The sequence below is a fragment of the Notamacropus eugenii genome, chromosome 4, assembly GCF_028372415.1.
Source record: "Notamacropus eugenii isolate mMacEug1 chromosome 4, mMacEug1.pri_v2, whole genome shotgun sequence".
NCBI classification, from domain to species: domain Eukaryota; kingdom Metazoa; phylum Chordata; class Mammalia; order Diprotodontia; family Macropodidae; genus Notamacropus; species Notamacropus eugenii.
In genome coordinates this window covers 301,424,218-301,450,891 of record NC_092875.1, presented here as the reverse complement: position 1 = coordinate 301,450,891, position 26,674 = coordinate 301,424,218, and the positions used below count along the sequence as shown (strand labels likewise).

The 26,674-nt window shown below is 34.8% G+C and overlaps 1 protein-coding gene across 2 annotated transcripts in view; it reads right to left on the bottom strand.

The window, feature by feature from the left end:
* Window positions 1-26,674, bottom strand: part of ZC2HC1A (zinc finger C2HC-type containing 1A) — a 68,903-nt gene that overhangs the window by 22,140 nt on the left and 20,089 nt on the right. For both annotated transcript variants that reach the window (XM_072604939.1, XM_072604940.1), the window contains exons 4-7: window positions 22,511-22,652; window positions 16,329-16,477; window positions 13,730-13,829; window positions 12,085-12,184 (exon numbers count right to left, since the gene is read on the bottom strand). In XM_072604939.1, the coding sequence (XP_072461040.1) occupies window positions 12,085-12,184; window positions 13,730-13,829; window positions 16,329-16,477; window positions 22,511-22,652 (491 nt within the window). The remainder of the gene's footprint in view (window positions 1-12,084; window positions 12,185-13,729; window positions 13,830-16,328; window positions 16,478-22,510; window positions 22,653-26,674) is intronic.

Here is a 26,674-nt window from a genome sequence, read left to right as displayed (position 1 = left end):
AGCAGGTAATGAAACTATAAAAATATTGTGACTATAATAAGATCCATGGCATCTTAGATAATAATAATACTTTTGTTACATATAGATAATTAACATCCCTTTTTTGAATAGCAAAAATATGAAAATCAATCATTTATATCATAAGGATAACTGTGAGTTTATAATGAATTCATATTTGAAAAGTTATTTTTGACTGAAAATTAAATACCCCCCAATTATATAACTACTTTTATTATAAACTTTAAGGTTATTATTGAAAATATATTTAAGGGCTATTATTTTAACCTGGTAGTAATTTATTAAGGGCATGTCTATACCACTGGTTTTCGTAGTTTTCTATCATTTAAAATGAACCTCAATCTAGTCAAATAAAAACATTTTGATCTGATATAAAGTCAAACGATGAGACTACAGGCAAGAAAAATGGCTTATATGACACTCAGTACAACAGGGACACTGTGGTGGTAGGCTAAGCAGCTTGCCCTTCATTATATCTATAAATATCCATGGCATCTTTCTTGTGTTTCCATATGAGGTTGGCTGGAATATGCATATTCTAGATACAACTAGGAACTTTTTCTTACGGTTCTTCAATAAATTAATCTAGGGACTCACTAAAAGCATATTTCTATTTCTGCCACAGCCTATAGATTGTTATCTCAGTTCCAAAAGCAAGCTAGTCTCTCTCCTGGAGGAAATGAAGAAACTTAAAGAATGCCACTCCAGAAGATGGCAGAGTAGAAGGATGGACCTGCCACTAGCTCTCTACCCATGGCCCATAAAATACCTGTAAAAAATGACTCTAAACAAATTCTAGAGCAGTAGAAGCCACAAAATGACAGACTGAAACAGATTTCTAGCCCAAGACAGCCGGGAAGGCTGACAGGAAGGGTCTATTGCACCAGGCTCTGAGCACAGCACAGTCTAACATCGGCCACGCAGCACAGACAGGACTAGAGCAGGCTTCTTCAGGACGCAGAATCACAGGTAGCAGCTGCAGTTCCCAGATTTCTCAACCTACAAATGCCAAAGACAGCTTCAAAGGTCAGTAAGAAAGCTCTTTCACCTGGATGAGAAGGGAGCTCTGTCTGGCCCCAGAGGTGGCAGCCACTGTGGCAGCAGCAATCACTTTTGGACCCCTCAGCCTAAAGACCCTGAGCGAATCAAGCAGCTGATGTGGGTCTCAGTGGCAGTCCTGGAGGGAGGGAGAGGGCTGGAGTGGTGGAGCTGGTGATGGCAATGGAGAGGAAACCCTACTCAAAGATCCTGGGCAGAAAAAGAGTGCTTGTGGTTGATCACAGACCAGAGTGCAGGCCAAGGAAGGAGTAAATTCCTCTCCCTTGATTGTGCCACCTTGTAGGAACTGAGAACTTAAAGGTTCCTAGAGATATCTCAGAGAACTGCTGCACAAAACCTCTGAAGCCTAGGATAGTATACCCTCCACTTGACAAAGGGCTCAAAAGTCAAGTAACTGGCTAGGAAAATGCCCAAAAAAAGGAAAAAAAAAATAAGACTATAGAAGGTTATTTTCTGGGTGAAAAGGTATAGTCTTTCATCCTTTCAGATGAGGAAGAACAAAGCATAGCATCAGAGGAAGATATCAAAGTTGAGGCTTCTATATCAAAAACCTCCCAAAAAAATATGCAATGGTCTCAGACCATTTTAGATTTTGAAAATCAAGTAAGAGAGGTAGAGGAAAAATTGGGAAGAGAAATGAGAGCAATGCAAAAAAATCATGAAAAGAGAGACAACAGTTTACTAAAGGAGACTCAAAGAAATGCTGAAGAAAATAACACCTTTAAAAATAGACTAGCCTAAATGGCAAAAGAGGTCCAAAAAGTCAATGAGAAGAATGTTTTAAAAAGCAGAATTGGCCAAATTGAAAAGGAGATTCAAAAACTCACTGAAGAAAACAGGCCTTTAAAAATCAGAATGGAGCAGATGTAAGCTAATGACCAAGAAATTATAAAACAAAGGCAAAAGAATGAAAAAATAGAAGACAATATGAAATATCTCATTGGAAAAACTAAGCTGGAAAATAGATCCCAGATGATTTAAAAATTATTGATCTACCTGAAAACCATGATCATAAAACGAGTCTAGACATCATATTTCAAGAAATTATCAAGGAAAACTGTCCTGATATTCTAGAACCAGAGGATAAAACAGAAATGGAGAGAATTCACCAATCACCTCCTGAAAGAGATCCCAAAAGGAAAACTCCTAGGCATATTGTAGCTAAATTTCAGAGTTCCCAGGTCAAGGAGAAAATATTACAAGCAGTCAGAAAGAAACAATTCAAGTATTGTGGAAATACAATCAGGATAATACAGGATTTAGCAGCTTCCACACTAAGGGATCGAAGGACTTGGAATATGGTATTCCAGAGGTCAAAGGAGACAGGATAGGAAAGATGGTATTTGTAACTCATGAAACTTTTTTTCAGTATTAGAGTAGTTAGAGGGACTATACATATATATACAATGTGTGTGTGTACATACACACATATGTACACATATATGTAGGTGTGTATGGGTATGTGTAGGTATGTATATATGTGTAGGTATGTATGTATAGGCATGTATATGTATGTGGGTGTGGGTGTGTATATGTGCATGTGTGTATATATGCATACGTGTGTGTATATATACACACACACACACATACACATAGACAAAGGGCACAGGGTGAGCTGAATATGAAGGGAGAATACCTAAAAAAAAAAAAAATTTACTTTGAATGGAATGTACTAGGAGTAAGAGAAAGGGAGAGGTAGAATGTAGCAAATCATCTCACATAAGAGAGGGAAGAAAGAGCTTTTACAATGGAGGGGAAGGGGGGGAGATGAAAGGAAATAAGTGAGTTTTACTCTCATGGGATTTGGCTTAAGGAGGAATACACACACTCAACTGCATATGGAAATCTATTTTACCCTGCAGGAATGCAAAGCAGAAGGGGACAGGCGAGTGAAGATAACAGAATGGACAGCAAATTGGGGAAAGGGATAATCAAAAGCAAACACTATTATGGGAGAACAGGTCAAGGGAGAGAATGTAATAAATAAAGGGCAAAAAAGACAGAGGGAAATGTGGTTAGTCTTTTACAACGTAAATATTATGGAAGCATTTTGCATTGTTACACATGCATGACCTATACCGAATTGCTTGTTTTCTCAATGAGGGTGAGTGGAGAGGGAGAGAATATGGAACTCAAAGCTTTAATAATGAATGTTAAAAACTGTTTTATCATGCAACTGGAAATTAAGATAGATAGGGCAATGGAATACAGAAATCTAATTTGCCCTGCAGGAAAATAGAGGGGAAGGGGGCTGGAAGAAGGGTGAGTAATAGAAGGAAGGGCAGACTATAGGAAGGGGTGGATGGGGTGGATGGGGTGCATGCTGTCCTGGGGTGGTGGGGTGGGGAGAGATGGGGAGAAAATTTTGAATTCAAATTCTTGTGGAAGTGAATGTTAAGAATTAAAAATAAATAAATTACATATTTTAAAAAAATGCCTCTTCACACTTCCTAAAAGGAAACTTAAGTTTGGCTTCAATGGATAATCAAGGGACTTGAGGGTAATGAAGGGTGAATTAATCTTTATCAAGATGAGGAGGAATGGCATTGTTAAACAGAGGAGAAAGAGAAGGAAAAGGACAATTAGGGCTTAAAAGCAGATTTGAGGCTCTACCAAAAGAGGGTAGTCCTGGATTCTCTAAAGAGTAAGAAGCTTCTGGTTCTTGCAAGAATAACATGGAAGTCACCTATTGGATAAGAGATCTTCTAGTATGGGACAGAGGAAGTAGAGAACAGTAGTATAGTGTATTGATTCGCTCCTTAGGTGTATGTGAAGCAGATACTTTGTTGACCTAATAGCAATAATGGGAGCTGTTTTGCCTTTATGGGCCATGTATCCAAGATATAACAGAGAACCTCTCAAGACATTAAAAAAAAATGGATAACAACTTATGGTAATTTACAGGAGCAAAAATGATACTTCCAGAAGGAACCTAAAAAGTATTATCAATGATTATAAAGTCTTGAGCAATAAACTGAAGACAACTGGAGGCATAGGTGTGTTTCTCCTTACTTTTGCCCACTGAAGGCAAGGAATGCAGAAGAGAAAATTAATTTAGGAAGTGTGAAGATATGTAAGAAGCTGAATAGGGAAGACTGATGGAAAGGACTTAATAGAATTACCGAGATTTTTGAAGTTTACTATCTTTACAATATTGCTATGTAAATTGTTAACTGTAGAACTTGTTCTCCCAATCCTACTCACTTCAATATGCATCATACAAGTCTTCCCAGATTTTTCTAAAACTATCCCCTTTATCATTTCTTACAGCACAGTAGTATGAGTGACAGCCAAGAGAGAAAAACAGAAATGATTATGCCTCTAGAGTATACTATGGACCACCTGGCCAGAAAAAGCAGAGAGATAAGAAGTTTGGGAAATAGTATCATAACCCTAGAATAGATGCATGATATAATAATGATGGAAGATTTCAATTATCCAAACATATGCTGGACCTTTCTTCCAAAAACAGAAGTTAATAAATACTCAACTGTCTTTAATGACAATTTTATTATTCAAAAAGCAGAAGACCAACAAAGTGAATTTCTATTTCTCGCTAATTCTCACTAACCACTAAGAGGTTGCCAGGGAGAAAATAACTAGAAACTCAGCAGAAAAAACAACTTCATCCTAGAGTTTGTGATAAAAGAGAGGGAATCTGAGCAAAGTCTGATTTGCATCCTAGATTTTGGGAAAGTAAATTTCAAAAGATTCAAAGGAAAAAGAGGCAAATCGGATAACTAACAAGGGAAGCCAAGACTTTTTCTCTGTGACTCAATTTCTTCATTAGTAATGGGGACAATAGTACCTACCTTCCAGGATTTTTGCCAGGATCAAATGAAACAGCGCATGCAAAAAAACATAAAAGTCCTTTGACAAATGCCAGTTATTGCTATTACTATTTTTAATTCATTTTCTCTGCAAAGGAGAATGATCTTTACACTGGAAATGACAAAAGAAAAATGACTTAACAGGGAGCTGATACCAAAGTAAAGAGTAAGAGCACACAGTTGCCCTCAATAAATGAGTTAATTGGCCCAGATGAACATTATCTTTGGGACTGGAAAGAAATGGCAAATGTGACTTTGAGGGCTCTTGTCAGTAATACTGAAAGATCATGGAAAATAGGAGAGATATCACAAGACTGGAGAAATTCAAACACTATTCTGAAGATCGGGGGAAGAAAAAAAAAAGAACATGTAAACTACAAACCAGCGAGCTTGACTCCAATTCCTGGAAAAATTCTAGAATAGATCATTAAAGAATTGGTTGGCGAACATCAAGAAAAAGGAAGCAGTGATTACAAAATGCCACTGTTGCTTCATCAAAAGCAGGTCTTGCAAAACATTTATACAATAACAATAACACTGTAAAAACACTTTTGAAGCCTTAAGAACTCTGATCAATGAACAATCATGACCTCAGAGGACTGATGCGGCTCACCTCAGATGAGACATATATTTTTTAGTAATGACCTGTGTGTGAATTTGTTTTGTTTGACTATGCATATATTTATTAAAAAGAGTTTTGTTTTTCTTTTTCCTTAGTGGAAGAGGGAGGTGAAGAAAGGCTGAGAGAAAAAATCATTTTCTGTTCATTAGAAAAAATTTTAATTAAAAAAAAAAAGACAGGTCATGCTAGATTTAACCTCATTTCCCTTTTTGAAAGGATTACTAAACCCAGAAAATGAGGGGAATACTGGGGGATATAGTTTATTTAGATTTCAGCAGAGCTTTGACTAAAGTAGCTCATATTATTCTTATAGAAAAGGAGAGACACAAGTTAGATAACAATAGGAAGGCAAGAAATATTTACTGAGCACCTATGTGACAAACATTGTGACAGGAATTGTGCCAAGCACTTTGTACATATCATGCTATTTAATCCTCATGACAATCTGAGAAGTGAACTGCTACTATAACCACCTTTTTACAGTTGAGGAAACAGAGGGACAGAGATAAAGTAACCTTCAGAGCCAATCCTACTAAGTGTCTGAAGCCAGCTATGATTACAGGTCCAGCATTTTAGCCAACTCAACCTCTAGCTTGCTGGCTGGATGACTAGATTCAAAAAACAATTGTTATTAGTTCAACATCAACACAACAAGAATTCTCCAATGGAATGTTCCAGAGATCTCCTCTTGGTCTCTTCTCCAGCACTTGATAATGCTCATTATTTACTCCTCCTAGATATTTTCTCCTCTCAGGTTTTCCTGGTTCTCTGTTCTCTCCTGGTTCTCCTATCTCTCTGACAACCTCTTCTCAGTCTCTTCTTTCTGGTTCTTCATCAATGTCACACCCACCAATTATGGAGATTCTCAAGGTTCTATCTTTGGCCCTTTCTTTTCCTGGGGTCATGTACTTTCTTATTAAAAAAAAAAAAACAAAACTGTAATCACTGTATTTAAATCTAATTGGTTTCCTTGGTAATCCTATTTTATTTTGAACATTTAAAAACATTATTCTGAGGAGTCCATAAAGCTATCTATACTATCTCTCTGCTCTATACTATCTCTCACAGTGATTTCATCTCATCCCTCATGAAAAATAATTCCCAAATCAGTATTTTCAATCATCCTCATTTTTCACCTTTGGTCCTGCATCACTTATTTGCATTTTTGACATTTCAAAGAGTCCCATAGTCATCTCAAACTCAGTATGTCCAAAATAGAACTCAATTATCCTTCCTCCCAAAACCTTCCCTCTTGTGAACTTCACTATTATTGTTGAGGGTACCATCATCTTCATAGTCACCCAAGTTTACAGCCTTGATGTCATATGTGACTTCTTATTCTCATTCACATATATATTCAGTCCATTGTCAAATCTTGTCACTTCTATCCTCAAAATATGTGTATGTGTGTGTATCTCCTCCCTTTTCTTGCAGATCCACTACCCCAGGTCAGGTCCTCATCACCTCTCACCTAAATTACCAAAACTGTTTTTTCCTCCTCTGATTCATTCTCCACTTAGCTACTACCTCAATGATTTTTCTAAAATGTAGGTCTGACCATGTCACCCCCAACCTTCCCCTATACCTCTGCTACTCAATAATCTTAATAACCTGGCCTCTTCCTTTCTAGTGTTCTCACATTTTTATTCTCCTCCACTGTACTCCACTGTAACAATGACTACTAGCACTCCTCCAACAATATAGTCCTCTCTTATCTCTGTGCTTTTGTAGTAGTTATCCCCCACATCCTGGAATATTCTACATCCTCACTTGTGCCTCTTGGCTTCCCTGACTTCCTTCAAAACTCAGCTCAAATGCCATCTACTCCAGGAGTCCTTTCCTGGTTTCATGTAACTCCAAATGCTCTCCCCTCTCAGACTGGCTTCCATCTACTCTGTACATATTTTGAATGCACTCACATGTTGATTTCCCCCATTACAGTGTAAGCCCCTTGAAGGCAAGGACTTTGCCTTTCTTGGTATCCCTAGTGCTTAGCACAGTGACTGGCACATAACATATTATATACATAATAAATACTTGTTGACTTGCCATGGTTTCTTCAGATAATATCTGAATATATCTGAAGGAATATCATAAGGAGGAGGGGACCTAAAAGCAGAACTAAGAATAATGTGAAAGGCATAGAGACAAATTTAGGTTTAATATCAAGAAAAGCTTAACAGTCAGAGCTGTCCAAAAAAAAGAGCAGGTTGCCTTGAGAAGCGGTAGCTTCCCTCTCCTTGAAGTCCTCAATCAGAAACTAGATGGTCTCCTGAAAAGTATGTTATAAAGGTGATTGCTTTGGTGTAGAGATTGGACTAGAAAGCTGCTGAGGTCCCGTCTTTCAAATTTTGTGATTCTGTGATTAATCAACAACCATTTATTAAGCATTCTCTATATAAAATGCACTATGCTAGGTGCCAGAGATGAAAGAATAAAAATTCCCTTCATTCAAGGAGCTGACATCCTATTGGGGAAAATAACACAAGCACATGTATGTAAATATAAAATATATACATATATAAATATTTTAATGATAAATGCAGGGAAGTTAGTGGTGGTCAGCATAGGTCTTGGGTAAATGGCGACATTTGAACTAAACTTTGAAGGGATTTAGGGTTCCTAAGTGGCAAAAGGAAGGCAGGACTACATTCCTGGCATGGGAAACACCATGTATACGGAAGGAGACAAGAGATGGAATATTGTTTACAAGAAACAGCCAAGAGTACAGTCTAGCTAGAACAGAGAGTGGATTGAGAAGAATAATGGGTAATAAACCTGAAAAGGTAGACTCTAACAGATTTGAATGCTAAATAAAAGAATTTCTATTTATTCTAAAGGCAAGAGGTAATCATTGGCACTTCCTGATCAGAAGAGTTAACAAGAAAAGCTGCAGGAATATCACTTTAGCGGCTTCCACTTATCTACAAGTCAGTCTCAGTAGAAAGTATCTTTACTGTACATTGGACATTAGGTTTCCTAGTCAGTTAAGTTCCTAGGTTTTTTTAAAGTCTGATATAGAGAAGTTTTAATTGTTCAAAACTGGTAATGCACAAAATCAATTTTGTATATCTCTGAAAGTTAAAATGATAAAACCTAATTTTAGAATTTATTTTATTTTATAAGAAAAAAAAATCTAGTTTTCTTTGTGCTTCCACAAGCACCAAAAACTAATACAGTGTTAAATATCTTACTCTTCAGGTCAACAAAAATTGAGAACTTATCTAAAATGCTACTTTTATTATTATTCTACAAAGCTACTGTACAGATGGTAATATAAAAAAACATTACATTGGTATATAATCCCTCCAAAAAAGTGCATTGTAGTTAGTATGTGACTAAAGATTTTTTAAATGGTTACAAATAAGGAAATGGTTACAAAAAAGGAAAAATTGGATTCACTTAACAGAAATATGCTTTATAGCAGACAACAAAATATCTACTATCCTTTTATTATTCAAGATTACAGACATTAAAATCAGAAGAAATTACTCTGATATTAAGAATGAGGGGCTAGTGATTTTTTTTTCTTACAGATTGACAAAGCATTCATAAGGAAGATACTCAAGAAAATCTTTTAACATAAAGGTGAAATAGTTCTAAAAGGAATTCTTAGTACCTTTAATCAACCCACAGATACCAGAGAAATTAGCTCCTTATGAAAACTATTCACTCAATATGGTTTACTAAAGACCTTGAAAACTATTTTTCAAATTTATATACAACAAAAGGATTTAGGTACATGACAAATGTGAGACAGAAAGTGAAAGGTGAAATTTGTTTCACCAAGACAAACATTTCTTGCTTTTGTGGCCCAGATAGTGATGATGTGGACAGAATGTTAGGTTTAGAATCAGGATGACCCAAATTCAAATCTGGCCTCGAGATGTACTAGCTATAAGACCCTGTATAAGTCACTTCTGTCTGTTTTCTCAATTATAAAACATTGACAGTAATAGTATCAGCACAGTGCCTGGCAATAATATGCACCATACAAATATTCCCTTTCCCTTCTCTGTGCAGTTAATATAGCTATATTCACTCTGGTTCTCTGAATCCTTACAGATTTGTATATGTCATCTCCACTTCTGGGACTCAGTTCACCAGTTGCTTAGACCATTAACAGTTGTTTTCAAGCCCAAAAGTTAGTCCCTGGATATGGAGCTCCATTCCTGATCTTCCAGCTAAATGGCTAGGCACCAAGGTCTTCAAGATTCAGATTCAGAAGCCAAAGTGGTCCACAAAGGTTTGTATTCATGGCTCATATATATAAAAGCTGGATAACGATGTGTATTTCTTTTTGTAGAAAATGCAAATAAAGTCTACACATGTTTGTTCCTCTTTTGTCATGCTAAAAATAAAAGAATTTTTTAAAAAAATTACTTTTCTTAAGCCAAGTGTTCTAGGCCAGCCTTCTGTTGAATAAGTATACCCTAAATAACTAAATTAAATGACAATTTTCCACAATAAATGGCCAGAAGGTAATTATTGATATTTGACTTTCTTATAGTTATAGAAACTAAGGTATATTATCCATTTTGTTTAAGAAGAAATACGATCCTTAGGATACAATTATGCAAACCACATTACCCAATTCAAATGTTGGCAATACTTCTCTACTTAAAAAACATGGTTAGGTTCAGTTTATTTTAGAATTCTACATTTCAACCTACTTTAAGGCTCCCCTAGGATTAGAGATAATCATTTTCTGGAATTAGGAAAATATTTTCCACTGGGTTTCTCACAGTATAGGTCCTTCAAACACCAATGCAACTACACACAATTAGCAAAAGCTAATTCACATCCTCCAAGCATAAAGATGAGTTAGTCAGCAATTCTCCAAAGACATCAAATTACTTGCAGTAGGGTTGGCCACTAAAATAAACTCTATGCATACCAGCCTTTTGCATGCCACTGTCTGTCTTTTTAAAAATTAGTTCAGTAGCTATCCAGATAATATTAGGCTTTAGTAACTTAGCTCTATAAAAGTAAAATTATAAATACAATAACTAGATACCCAAATTTCCTACAGTTAACCCACAAATAATTGTGGCAATGGTTCTGTTGTGAAAACTATTTAGATCAGATTTGTAGTACTTTTTCTAATAGCAGCTGACAACCTGGGAACCCCAAATCAGTAAGGAATTTCAATATTAGGTATATAACTGTGGCCCACATCCAACTTATCAGTACAAAGCAAGACAACAGAAAATCTTACTCCATTCATCTCAGTGTATGTATAATTTACATGTAGAGATAATCAGTAATTGACAGCATGCCTGTAAAATGCCACTTAAAATCTCTGGTGGCTCTGTTTTTTAAATATTTGGCAGTATAAATATTTAAATATTCATAAATAAATCATGCTCCAAAAGCTGTTTAAAGCTGGTTGTCTGGTATTCTGAATGCAACACTCCCCCTGCTCCAGATAAATGTTACAAATGGTGACTTGGTACTCAGTCAAGTCTTAACAATAATAATAACAGTTAATGTTTATATAGCACCTAATATGTCAGGCACTGCGCTAAGCACTTTACAAATGGTATCTCATTGATCCTTACAAACACCCTGGAAGATAAGTCCTATTATATCCCCATTTTATAGGTGAAGAAACTAAGGACAACAGGAATTATGTAACTTGCCCAAAGTTACACAGCAAGCAAAAATGTCCGAGGCTAGATTTGAACTCTTTCCTGACTTCAGGCCCAACTCTCTATCCACTATGCTACCTAACTGCCCTAAAAGCTTATTAAATCTATAATGGAGCTGAAATAAGGTGTGAAAAGCACTATTTTATCTATACCTAAACATGCATTAATTTACTTAATGAAAAAATACACTACGTCTAATTACGTGCAACAAAATCAAAGATAGGGAAGGTATGATATAGTCCACAAAATACCAGTAACTTGATGACTGACTATAGCTGTATAAGAGACAGTAACTCTCTACATTTGAAGAAAAGGTACCTCTCTGGATCTATCAATTCCATAAGTGTCTTAATGCAGAGTTTAAAAGGCAATCCCGCTCTTGTCACTTAAACTTGGAGAAAATTTAGAAATTTAGCTGACATGTTGATCAATTTAACCAATGTCAGGCTCAAATGTGATAATGTATGCAAAATGGCTTTGCAAACTTTAAAGAGCATCACCATCACCATCATCATTTGTATAAGTTATAGGTAGGAATACTCATTTGAAAGCACCATATAACAACTTCTTAACTTTTCAGCACAAGAACACAAGAAAAAGGTCACAAGAACAGGTCATATTTAAAAGCATTGTAAACCCTTTTTTGGTTAAAACAAACAAAAAACTATTAGCTTTCCTAAGTTACAGTTATGGCTGAACTTTCCATTATATTACCTTCATTTTTCTAAAATAAATTAAGTACAATGAAAAAAACAAGAAAAATTTTTAAACCCACACCATTTTACCTAAAACCCACTGCCAATAAGGATTCTTATAAACTAAAATCCTCTACAAGCTCAAAATTTTACACAAAACAATTTGAATGGAGCAGCAATGAACTGAATTAATCCAAATATAAACTTACCCTGAATGTGGAGCTGCTATCCCTTTATGAGAGGGAGATAAGTTCTGAACTTTGCTTCCAAAAGAGCCACTGACAGAAGACCCTTTACTTGAAGGTGCAGCTAGCAAAAAAAAAAGAATGAATATTAGTCTTTACTAGAACTATATGAGAGACTGTTTTGCATCTCTTTAAAGACTGTCATGGTAATAATTTCTGAGATAAGAATAAAGTACAACTGCAAATTATAGAGAAAATTAAAAACTGCAAGAAATTCTCAGAAATCATGAAAATAACCATTCCACAATCTCATGATAATTTTTGCTGGTTTCTTTATTCAATTAAAAAGACAAAAGTGCTCACATATGCCTAATACTGTATTACATAATTAAGCATTAACACATGATTACGTAAGACAGTGAAAAAAAGCTTTTGAAGATAACCGAAAGTGCCTTACACCATGAAGTACAATAAATAAACCTTTATAGGTGGTATCATGACCAGACCAGGAAACATTTGAGATTTTGTTGTTTTTGTTGTCCTGAACAAACAGCAGCATCGATAACAGTAGTAAGATGTAAAAAGTATATAGGGCACTAAAATATGGAGTCACTGAGGCTAAGTGGTCCTAATGACCACAAACATGTAAGCAATAACAAAGAGACTATACCGTTCCACTGGCCTGACTCATTCTGAGCCTGTATCAAACATGTAAAATTATCATGGTTCCTTTTTGGATAAGATTCTGGGCTGACTATTGCAGCTGTGGTGCCAACATCTATTCCTAGGTTCTCCAATTATCAATTCAAACCCTCACCAAATTTGTGGTCCCAATTAAGAAACTCCCACTTGAGTGTGGTATTGCCAAATGTCCCAGAGAATTTCCTTACCATGTTTGACTCTGATTAAGAATGCTACCTCTAGAAAAATTTCCTCCCACGTCTGGCATTATCTGTTCTCAATCAACTTCATCTATAAAACTTCCCTGCTCAGACTTCATTCTGAATGTGCGCCCCCCATTCCAATCTTTGCCAACATATACATCACCCTTCCTCTTAGGTGAATGACTGACAGTGTGAATGTGTGTGACCAAATCTGACTGTCTTGCCATATAGTGTATGTATACTTTATTTGCCTGCTTACTGAACTTCACAGGAATAAAGTTCATGTTTTTACAAGCTTCCTGAGTACCCATTTACTATAAATTTTTAACCTATGTCTTTGCTCTAAGCTGAGCCAAGAAGACAAATATAGCAATTAGTAAGATGCAAAAGTAGTTGTAGTTGGGAAAACTGAAAAATAACATTATTGAATGATATTTTACTTAATATCACACATACATTATTTTTCTTCAAATTTCAGCAATTTTTCAGTCAAACATGTCTTGCTTATTTTACTTCACTGTATGTATAATTCACATATAGAGAGAATCTGTAATTGACAGTATGCTATTAAAATGCCATTTAAAATCTCTAGTGGCTCCATTTTAAGATATTTGGCAGTACAAATATTTAAATATCAATAAATATTCATAAGTAACTCATGCTCCAAAAGTTGTTTAAAGCTGGTTATTTGTTATTCCGAATGCATTTCCCCCCACACACTACCTTCATGTCTTATTCTGGTAACATATTGGGAAAATACCTGTGAAATTTATGGTACTTCATACCTACAACAGACTTGCTAGCGCTACTTGGCTGTGGTAAACGTGAGGATGCTGAAGGCATTGTTCCTGGAGAATTTGTCTTTTTAAGAGCAGGAGGCTTGTACTAAAATAAGGAAAATAAAATAAATTAGAAACTTTTTGTGATGATTGGCACAAATTATTCTTGGAAAAATGTTCTCTTTTAACTGAATGTTATTCTGTTAGATTTCATATATAATAACTTTCTGAGAGTAGTAAATTATTTCAGAATCCAGACATCAAGTAATATAGACAGAATACAAGCAAGCAGTTAATAGATTCTTACTGTACTTTAAAAGTTAACATTCAACCAAACAGTATATTAATGAACCATCTTGATGACTTTTTATTAAGTAAATATCAAGCTTCCATATATTATGGATCTTGGAATCCCAAACTCAGATAAATGACCTTACCTAAATATGCTGATTTTAGGGTTTCTATAAGTCTAGATTTGACTGAATTCATAAGGTACAGAAGAGAATACGGGTTTCCTTTTTAAAAAGAAATCATTTCACCACTATTACTCAGAACTGTATTAGAAACACTAGCTCTAGCAATAAGAGAAGAAAAAGAAATTGAAAGAATGAAAACAGGCAATGAGGAAACAAAACTATCAGTCTTTGCAAAATGACATGATGGCATATTTAGAGAATCCTAAAGAATCAACTAAAAAACTAATGGAATAATTAACAACTTTAGCAAAGTTGCAGGATATGAAATGTATTCTAGTTATGAGTATACTTATAAATCTTCTCCCAAAAGAACTTTATGCACAAATACTAACAGAAATAGACCCCATTTTTTTTGCTACTTCAACTAAAAGCACATTCAAGTATGCTTCAGGATGTTTAGATATATAATTTAACACTGAAATTTGTTTGAATACTTTCCATCATCATGAATGTGTCTTTTGAATAAGTGTTTTTAGTAAATATATACATATTTAATTTAAAAACTATTATAGGCAGCAAATTTAAATAGGCTTCACACACAATATAACGAATATAGATATATTCTAAAATTCAACATTTATGTGCGTTTTCATAAGTGATTATTTTATTGCAGTCTTCTCAGAGGATCAAAGGATCTAGAGTGGGAGAAGACCTAAAAGAACATATAGTCCAACAGTTTCATGTCAGCATATCAGGAAACTGAGGTCCTGAGAGATTATGTGACATGCCCGAGATCACACAGTGATACCAAACCAGGATTCAAATCTAGGTCTTCAGATTCCAAATCCAGTGCTCTTCTAACTGTCCATCACTGTTTCTGAACTAATTATTAGGAAATTCCAAGTCTCTCCCACCACTTCACCACTCACATGGAACAAAAGCAAGATCAAAAGCATATTCTCTGTATGGGAAAGGACCATAAGACCACAGCATCATAGCTCTAGAGACAGAAAGGGCTTCCCAGGTCATCCAGCTCAAACTGCTTATTTTATGGATAAGGCAAAGGAGGTCAAGGAGGTTAATTTGCCCAAGGTTGAATATGTAATAAGTTTCAGAGGTAGGGTCTGAACAAGGGTCTTCAGAGTCAGTCTATTTTACCAAGTTGTCAGCAAAGTAAAAAAGAAAACGTAAGGAAAGAAAATTGGCAAGGCAAGGAAGAGAAGGAAAAAGAAGTTGTATATGACTATTAAGCTGTTCAAAGAAGGAAAAAGGAAACTGGGTATGCTGTCAATTTAAGAGTTGAAAATAGGAAATAAAGTTGTAAAGGAACTAAAGGTTCAAAGAGGTAATAACAGCACACCTGGAGAACTATCTTCAGTTCCAGCCACCACATTTTAAAAAGAACACAGATAAACCAAAGATCTTCCACAGAGCAACCAAAAAGGTAAAAGACCAACAGAAAAAATTATTGATCCTTAGTCTGGAGACAGTAAGGCTCAGAAGACACTTGATAGTGTGGAAAAGAGATTAGATATCTTGTTTAACTCCAGAGGACTAAACCAGGAGTAACGTGGAAGTTGAAAAGAGGCAGACTCAGGTTTACTGTTAGGAAAAGCTTCCTACCCTTTAAGAACTGTACCTCCAAGCACAATTGGCTGCTCAGGAGAGAATGAGCTCCTCCTTACCAGATGAGCCCCATTGGATGTTACAGTAAGAGGCTTTCTGAGTATATGCTTACTCTATTATGGGTTCTTTCAACTCTGAAATTGTTTACATTTCACTTTGTTTTTCTTCTTAATTTGTTTCTCTTCCTAATCTTTTTTTTCCTTATGACTCCTCAGCACTATCACATTAAATATACTTAGAATCAGATGTTTGGAGTTGGAAGGATCCTTAGAAATCATTAAATCCCAGGCCAGTGCTACTTCTCCTAAACTACAATGCCACAGAAGGTAAAATGTATGTAAATGCCCTCTGGAATATAAGCTTACTACTATTTTGAACTCTACGCAGTCTTTCCCATCTGTTCCCAGAAATTGTTTAGCAATTAAACCAACAAAGCCTCTTAATAAAAGGATTTGTTCTGTGAAGTTTTGGATTCAAGGGCTGCACTTGAGGACCTAGAATGCCACATGTGGCCTCAAGGCCACAGACCCCCCCCATCCCAGGTTTAACCCATATCATTTTACCTGTGCTCGAGAGGTTGACTTTCCTTTAGTATCAGTAGAAAATTTGCCTTTGTTACTAATACGAGCAGCTTGTTCCTTACAGAAATTAATATGTCTGTCAGCTGCATTTTCATTGAATCTCCTCTGGCAATATGGACACTGAATGTAATCTAAAAGAAATATAAATACAAAAACAGATCAACTGTATGTGAAATGAGTCTTAAATTATACTAATTATATATAAATAACGTAGAACATGTATACATAGGTATCACACATTCAAAACACACACTATAAATAAGATACTAGAGGTGAGTAGAAAAATCTGCTAAGTTGTAAATTGTCAGCTTCATCATTTTATTTTTTAGCTGACAAGCCAGAAGATAAGCCATGTCTGTCCCCATTATAAGGAAGATCGTGGATCAGACAGCTGCTGAATTCTAAATTTTCCCTACTTCAACCTTACCTCAGCTAAGAGGGAAAGGGGATTGAGGGGAATAAATACAAGAGATGAACAAGAATCCCCTCACAATATTACAATATTGATAGAAGAGAAATAACCCTTTTCTCTATTTGTTGCACATTCTTTCATTAAAGATGAAAAATTCTGTAGAAATGATTAACTTGGAAAATATATCTGGAATATTCATTACATGAAAGTATTGTATTTTTAAAATAAGGACCTGAATATGGTACAACTTAGTACTTCAACAGGAAAAATATATTTAAGATAAAAATGGTTTTCTCAACTTATCACATGGGTTCTTTGCTGGAACACGAAAACATATTAGAAAGAGTAAAATATAGTTCCCTATTGACATAATCCCATCAAAATATTTAACAAAAAGATTCCACAGACACAATTATAATAAAGAGCATGGTTCATAAAAAACAGTAATATTTCTTACAAATGAAAACAAAAAGTTATCCCAAGAAGAATATATTATTATTAGGATTTACATAAACAGATCACCTGACTCTGGACAAACACAGCAATTAACTGCCTCAAAATCTACAGATGTGACCAGAGCAAGTTTCCTTGGTAGTATGGAACACTACTTTAAAAGAGTCCAAATTCATGTTCTCCAAGAATCCCTTCAAAGTATCCTTCCTCCGCAGAACAGGCCTAGCATCCCTAATAATGAAAAGGTTGCCTTCAATAGGCCTCAAAATGTGACCGTTCTTCCTATAAAAGTAGCTCCCTACCTTTAGCATTGTAAGGGTGATAAAAATATTAATAGCTTACATTTATCTAGCAAGGTAATGGTTTATAAAGTGTTTTAAATACATGATCTCATTTGATTTTCATGGCACTTTTAGGAAAATGGCAGTATAAAGTATTATTTTATCCAATCTTATAGACGAGGATGCAGATTCAAATTTGCCTGAGGTCACCTCTGCTAATCAATGGCTAAGCCAAGACGTGAGCCCAGGTTTTCTGACAATTCTATTCACTTCAAATACATCAGAGAAGCAGGGAACTAACTTTATGAGGATTCAAGAAAAAGGAGCAAAATTAATCGTCCTGAACTATCCAAGTCCTGCAGCCACTCCAGCAAACTAATATTCCCAGAAATATGAGAAGTCCATACACAAATAAAATTCTCTTATGTAAACACTTACTCCCTCTCAACCTTACTTTTTTTTCTTCATCCTGTATTCACTTATTCTTAACTCCCTGCCTTAAGGCTTGGGCTTGAGGAGGCGGCCCTTTTACTGACAGTCTCTGTCTCATCTTCCTTATCTCTCAACTAGCCTCCTCATACAGCATTAGCTGGCTTTTAACTGCCACATGAACTGGCAACGCTACTCAGGATGTTTGGTCAGTAAAGCTGCAGTCCCACTCCCCATGACATAGGATAACTTGTTCACAACACCTACAGTACTGATTGATGAACTGTTCAGAAAGAAGTATTCACCACCTCCTGGAAAAATGCCACAGAATGATATGTCTAGTCAAAAAACTGAACGCTGTGTTCCAGTTTGACCTGGAGTAATTCAAGATTGAAAATGCCAATCTCTGTAGCCTTTTTTTATTAAAATTCAAAATGTCTCAAGACTTTTCCCAGCATTCAGCTTGCTCCTGAAGAGCCTGCTGAAGAAATTGTCTAGAAGGCAGAGGTATTGCCCGTGGTTTTGTTTTTGTTTTTAACCAAATCTGAATACATCTCAAAATCTAACCCAACAACTTTACTATCCATAAAGCAAAGGCTGAATTTATGATTTCCTGATTATCCAGATAGGTACTTAATGGGTGATGACTGAAGGAAACTCCTGAGGTAATTTGAAAACAAACCTTTCAAAGTTTGGTTTATTCAGATTTTAAAAGGATCCTGAGTTAATTATTCTAAGACCAAAAGTTAGGACCAATAGTACTGATGGATCAAAAGGGCTACGGATTCTCTATCAGACAAACTTATGGAAGTATACAGTACAGCAAAATCTCTAAAGCAAAGTTCTTCATGTTTTAGGATTTCTTAAGGGCAAAAGCTACATCTAGGTTTCATCAAGAATACTCATGCTGAAAATAATAGCCATTTTTTCTAACATTTCATATAAATGATTAATTTGGTGCATAATTTCTTTATTTTCAAGTTAGGCCTTGAAAAGATTTCCAGAAAGTCTTTATGTCTCTATCTGCCATTCTGCTGATCAATGACTACTTTTCATATGAATGGCAACAACATGATCAACATTCTAATAAGATGAAAAAAATTCCAGTTATTCCATATAAGATGGAGTTGAGGCATATTACAGGCTACCAGGAGACAGAAATGGCACCCTTTTAAGTATACCTAATATGAAGGAACTGCAATCATTATTAGAATTTACTAGCTACCATTGTCATTTAACTACACAATTATTACCAGTAGATATCCACTACTTTTTCAAAGAACTCATATGTCAGTCCCTCATGTGTTGTGGTGGAAGCAAAATTTTCAAAAACAGCCATTGAGATCATTTTTATTTCATCTACTGGGCTGTCCCATGAACTCTGATTAAAACATCTAGGAAAATAAATTGCTCATAATCTAGGCAAACTTTTCTCTCCTTTTATAGAAAGGAGCCTAGCATTAAGTTAGTAAAAAACTAATTACCGTGATCTTGAACAACTCATCAGTAATAAAATTCAATGAGCAACAGATCTAATGGATGCTTAGCTTCTAAATCTGCTATATCCTAAAGTATTACAGCTTATGATGGATCTGCTGCACAAACATAGCTCAAAGACACTGGGAAGGGACAATCCCTTTCTCCTTAAGAATTTTAGCCTGAGCACTCATAGTCAGGAATTATGAAACTCCTTTATCAACACAAATAGCAATGGAATATATTTTCCTAGGTCTTCCTGACTCTGAGTCCTACCCAACTCCTTCAGATGGATGACTCATCTCCATAGGTACCCCTCCACATCTACATACGAATATGCTTCTTGGGATAGAAAGAAGAGAGGAGCTATTCTATATAGAATATAATTATATAATACATAATATTTTGCATTCTATCACGATGGATTAAACATGGGTCATGGGAGGGTGTTAAAGACCCTCTATGTGGTTAAAAGTATATACAACACACATTGTTTCCATTACATCTTATATGGTCTACATATAGGCTGAAATATCTAGCAAGAAGTCTAATGGGCTATGACAGAGGACTTGTTCTGTTAAGTCTGGATTCAAAGGACTACATCTGAAGACCCAGAGGGCCACATGTAGCCTCAAGGCCACAGGTTCCCCACCCCTGGGCTATGACAACCTTAATATAGTAAAGCTATTCTGATGGTAAGTGGCCTGGGGCTGCTTCATAAATCTGTTAAAGTCAGGTAACCATTACAGGCTTGGGTGGACACTAACAAAAATGGTACATCTTCCACCTAACTTCCCTCCCCACTCAACTCACACAACTATCATAGTGACAGCATGATTGTTCATCATTTTTTATACCTTCCACTCAATTTATTTCTGACCAAAGTCCACAATTCATTTCAAACTTCTGAACAACCCTTTCTCCCCCGCTCCTACCTGTCCCCAGCAAGTCAAACTATAGCTTTCTACAACCTACCATTCTCAAGCTGAGGATCACACTGAGTAAACCAGTTTTTATACTGATGCCAGACTGCTTAACATCAATAACTGGTCCACCTTTTCTACTGCTGACTTGTATTTTAATAATTAAATACATGCTTCCTTTCAAAAATATGTAATGTATTTCAAACTAGAGAGTCCCTCCTTAATTATTAGCATTTATGGTGCTTCATACCACTCTCCTTGTAGCCAAACAGCACCTGAAGAAACTAGGTGACTACTAAGCCTAAATAATAGCTAACATTTATTAACACTATATAATGTATATATTATCTCTTCTGAGCTCCTCAACATCCTTGTGAGGTAACTACTTCAGATATTAGCCTTATGTTACAGATTAGGAAACTGAGGCTCAAAGAACTTAAGTGAATTCCCAAGACAACAAACCTAATTTCAGAGGTGGAATTCAGAGCCTAGTGTATCCTGGCTTCACATTCAGTACTCTCTCCCTATCCTATTACCTTTTAGGCTACTGACCACAATCAGGAACCCTCTGCAAACCCCTGTAGGTCAGAGATGAGGTACACTATCAACTTTTACAACAGATAACACTACTGGATCCTGAAACAAAGAAATAAGCCCTTTCTAACAGCAGTAAGTAATGAGCCTAGTAACCTTTTGATTGACGCTTTCTGACTCCATGAAGAACACAAATCCAGTCTTTCCATAGTCATGAGCCCTAAAGGCACAGGTGGCAACATTCTCCCACTTCTGAAAACAGATCTACCAGTAATAGGTGATAAAGAAAGATTTGCAGTCTAATTCCCCAAATCAGGGCAAATGTAGTACCTAGTGGATTAAGAGGCTTCTGGCTTAATATAAATGAGAACCAATAATGAACCTCAGCCACACTTCCCACCTAATCTAACCATTCCTTCTGCCTGCTTTATCAATGACACTCTGGGTATAAGGAATACTACAAACAAGTGGAACATGCCTAGACTTCCAAAGCTGCCACTACTACAGAACATTCATATCTTTGAGTAGTACTATATGTAAGTGGCACACACACAAGAACTGACACTACTGTTCATTAAGTAAACAATTATCACTCCTAAATCATGCTCCTAAATCTGGAATCTGGTTTCTTTGTACTTTTGAACCCCACACAGAGTTCCCAGACTTTGCTCCAGTTTTCCTCCTAGATGGACCTCTATGGTAATTTAACTTTTTAACTTATCCCTAACGGAATTTTTAACTTAATCCCTAATGGAACCCTGAAATCTTGCTCAAGATTCCTCGGAAATGTGGGGATATTCATATCCCTGTTGGCACACTAGCACATAAATAGCTTGAACACACAACAAATTTCAGAGAATTACTGAGTCGTTTGATTCTATGGGCAAATCTCTTCAGACAAGATAGATTCTCTGAAAGAGAAGCTATTAGAAAGAATCATGCTAGAAGGTTTTGTAAATCATTATGTAGACATGAGTCAAAACTTCAATAGCAAACTTGCTGTGTCAAGATGTCTGCTCAAGTAAACAAAAGAGAAACCTCACTTTAATTTTTTTTAATTCTTAAAGCATTGCAACATTTAGTATGTAGTTTTTATCAAGATTACATAGACTGAAATTTGATTAAAGAATACCAGCAATACATCTGTATCATTGTGGAAGGTAAATAAAATGTGGGCTATTTCCACTTTAAAGTATTACACTAATAAATTTTCATCACAAATGGAATTTTTTCTCTAATGTTTTTAACTTTAGGAGTAATATTATCATGAAATATACCTTCTTTGTATTAAGAAGTACTGAAACAATGGAGCATGTATATACGTAATTAATCAATCACATTTTAGACAAAATAACTGAACCCACAGCTAAAGAACTTAAAGTTCTTATCTTTAATACTTTAAAGCAATTTCAAAACAAGCACTCTTGTATGAAAAGTTAAAATCAAAATGCTGAAATTATAAAATTGTAAATTTTCCCCTCTTTTACATGCTAAATCACAACTATGTAATAAACTTGGGATGTTTCCTTTGAACTAAAAATTATGATCTGTTAGTCCATGACCATCATATTAACAATGGAATAGCAATAAGACGTGGCTAGGGCTATCTTTCAATAACCCCCTCGTATTAACATATGTCTTATCAATATTATATACCAGGATCATAAGAAGGTGGAGGTGGTGGTGGAAGTTTGCCACCCTCTTTAAGTGCCTGATCAAGTCCTTTAGCTGCTCTTATAGTGGCAATGAATTCTTCATGTTTTCTTCTCCAGTTAGACTGTTTCTTTGGAGGTTCTGGCTAGAAAGAAATTTAAAAAAAAATAATGAATAACAAAAAAATAATTTTTGCACAATGAAATTCATTTTACTTTCAACATTGTTTAATTCAAAGGTGCTCAAGGTTATGGGGAGAATAACTTTAAGGAGAGCATTATAGAAGGTGTCTCAAAAGTCTCAGTAGAGTTTTAAGCTCATTCTAATAATTTAAAACTCCAATGATATTTCTGAGACACCCTGTACATGAATCTGATATTATGGTAACCTTGTATCCAATCCTACATTCATAAATGAACATAATACACAAGTAATTTATTTTATGTATCTAATAAGACACTGAATTGAGAAAGTTCAAAAAAATTGGTACCCTTTGGCTGAAACATCAATATCTAGCATAAAGTATTATATATGTGTGCATATACATAGATAAATAGCTAATATCATTCTTTTTTTTCAAATTAAAAGGCAAGGTCTTTGAATAAGTTTGGGTCATTTCAATAAACAACCCTGTAAACTAATAAAATATTTTTTTAAAGAATAGGCAGTCAAACCTTTGTTCAAGTCACATTTTGCCACTAAGTTCATTACATACAATTTAATGATATTGCCTTTACCAACCACTCAGTGCTTTCTGCTGCTTTCTCAGTTGAAGAGAACAACTGTACATGAGCAGTTAGGTTTTACCTTACTACAGTTCATGGGTTTCAATCTAAAATTTAATTAAAATTTCATCTAAAAGGGGAAACTATTTCTAGCTTATATAGCCACTGACTGATATATGTGAATACAATAACGGAATAGGACTGTGCACTTAATGGTTTCTTAATTCATTAGCTTCTGGATCAGGAAATATTAGAAGAAAAAAAGTTGAGCTAGATAATGATAGAAACCGAGTGTATCCTCCTCTCCCACAACTGATTATTTTACTACATTATTTACATGCTTAGAAAACTTATAAAAACAAACTTCTGTTCAGGAAGATTAATCAACTCAAGTACAATTTGTTCATTTTTTTTTTGTTCTTTACAGATGTTAACCATTCCTTTAAGGTTTAACTTGAAGAGATTTAAACCGATTATTCTGCTTGGCTATGGGTGGTATGACAGTACTAGTACTAGGTGGAAGTTGCAAAAGAAGCAGCTTCCAGCTCAATTAATAAAGTTTCCTAACAACTAGAAGTGTTCCAGAATAGAATAAAGTGGCTTGTTGGCAAGTAAATTCTCCATCATTAGAAGTTTTCAACCAGAGGCTAAATGACCATCTTTCAAGAATGTTGCAGAAACGATACATGCTGTCAGAAGGGAGAGGCACAATTAGATCTAAAATTCCTTCCATCTAATGATTATATGATTCAAAACAAGTTTAAAAGAATTTAATATTTTTTTCTACAAAAAGTAAACTTGCTTATATAATATTCTCTAAAAATTAGTTTTAATTCTGAACCTAGAGAAACCAAAAAAAGGAAGCATTTCCATATACAAAATAGAACAGATAAAGAGTGAACATGAAACTGTGATTTGCCTTTCAAGTATATAATGAATTCAACATATTAAAAGCTGTCCTGATCATCTGTTTCATGCTGAATTTCCTTCTGTTTGCTTCTTTGCATTCTTAAATGCTTCAATTACCCCTTTTATTTTTCTTGACAATACTATTGACTAGTTCTCTATTCTCTCCTTAATACTACTCCCCTAAATTAGAAGGGGGAACAAAGAAAAACAAAACACTTCTAACAAATGTGCATAATCAAGCATGATCCACAGAATGGCCAGGTCCAAAAATATACATCTCATTTTATAATTTGAGATCATCAAATCTCTATCAGGAAGTGGGAAACACTTTTATTATCTGTCCTCTGGTCATTCCATTGATCACATTTCTTACAATGTTTTTCTTTACAATGTTGTTATTGTATAAATAGTTCTGCCCTATTCTGATTCTGCTCACTTCATTCTGCATAGGTCTACACAACTCTTCTCAGATTTGCCCGAAACCATTCCTTTTATTATTTTTTTATGGTTCAACAGTATTCCATCACATTCATATAACAAAATCTGTTTAGCCATTCCCCAACCGATAAACATACCCTTTATTACAACAAATAAAGTTGGCTTAAATAATTTTTTTAATATGGGCCTTTTCCCTTTTTTCTGTGAACTCTTTGGATATAGACCCAATAGTAGAAAAGCAGGGGAAGAAGGCATGGGTTGGAGTTCCAAATTACTTTCCAGAAAGTTTGGACCACTTCACAGCTCCACCAAAACTGAAAAAAAATGTAATTGACTTCCTACAGTTCCTTCAACAATTTTTCAGTTTTCTTGTAAGTCATCTTTGCCTATATGGTAGAAGTGAGTTGATTTAATTTGCACTTCACTAATTATTAGTGATTTGGATAACTTTTTTTCATAAGGCGCTTGACACTCTTTCTTCCACTAAGAATTGCACATTCATATCTTTGACTAAACTAGAAAAATATTTAAGAAATATTGCTCTTTTTATCAGGGAAATTTCCAGCAAAAATTTTTCCCCAGTTAACTTTCCCTTCTGATTTTTTTTACCTCATCAATTCTGTTTGTGCAAAAAATTGTCAATGTTATAAAAGCAAAATTTTCTATTTTACCTCTGTGATGCTCTCATGTCTAGCCATGCTCTCTGTCTCTAACCCCTAGAAACAAAAAGTATTTCCTTACATGCTCCTTTTATATTCTTTTATGATTTTTTTATGTCTAAAGCATGTACTCATTTAAGTTTATCTTGATCCACAATGTGAAGTATTGATCTAAACAGGGCAGTTAGGTGATGCAAACATCCTTCTATGATGTGAATATTATCTTGATATTTAAACCAGGGAGAAAAAAAAGCAGAGAAAATGACTATGGAATAATACCCTTAAGTGAATATTGATGCCAAAAAAAATTAGTTAACATATTAATGCAGAGGTTTCAACAATATAATTAAAAGATTATATAACAGACCTAATTGGATTTATACCACAGCTCCTAGTTGGTTTAATATGTTATAAACATAAGAAGCCATATTAATAATAGTAAAAATAATATAATTATGTTAAGTTGGTAAAAAACTTTTCTTTAATGAAACATAGGTTTCTTTTTAAAAGGCTAAAGTGCATAGGAATAAACACATTTTTTCATTAATATGATTATTACTATCTATCTAAAACCACGGACCAGAATTACAGGTAACGGAGAAATTCAGAGTTAGGTTTTTTAATCTGAGGATCACGAAGTTGATTTGTAAAATATTTTGATAACTGCATTTCAATATAATTTATCTCCTTTGTAATGTTATTTCATGCATTTAAAAACATTCTGAAAGGAAGGTCTCATAGGCTTCACCAGACTGCTAAAGGAATCCCATGACACAAAAAAAGTTTAAGATACCCTATTTCAGAGGCCTTCCCAATAAGACAAGGACAAACAAAGGATGGGTCTTATCATCATCCATATTCAATCTAGTGATAAAAATTCTAGCTATAGCAGTTAGAGAAGTGATTACGCATTATTGAACAAAATTAAGTTTTTTATAGCTAATATGGTCTGTTTAGAAAGCCAGAAAAATAAAAAATTGCATAGTGTATTCCTAGGATTAACTGCTCTTTGCATGCTTGATAGAATTCACCATTAAGTCCATCTGGCCTTTGGATTTTCTTCCTTTAGAGCTTATTTGTAGCTTGTTAGATTTCTTACTTATAAAACTGAGTTGTTTAAACTTCCTATTTCCTAGTTTGTTATCCGGATAATTTTTATTTTTTTGCAAATATTCATCCTCTTCATCTAAGTTAACATTTTGTTGGCATAAATCATTACTGAAAATATTCTTTCTTCAATCCTTATTTGTTGTAAATTACTTTTCATTTTTGAATAACAATTTAGTTTGCTTCTTTTCAAAAATATTAGTTACTCAACTATTTTATTGTGTATTTTTTCATCAAAATCTTTTTATTTATCAAATCAAGGGTACTTAACTTTCATTTTTGTCAATGTCTTCTTTGATTTTCAAAATTTCTGTCTTGGGCTTAATTGG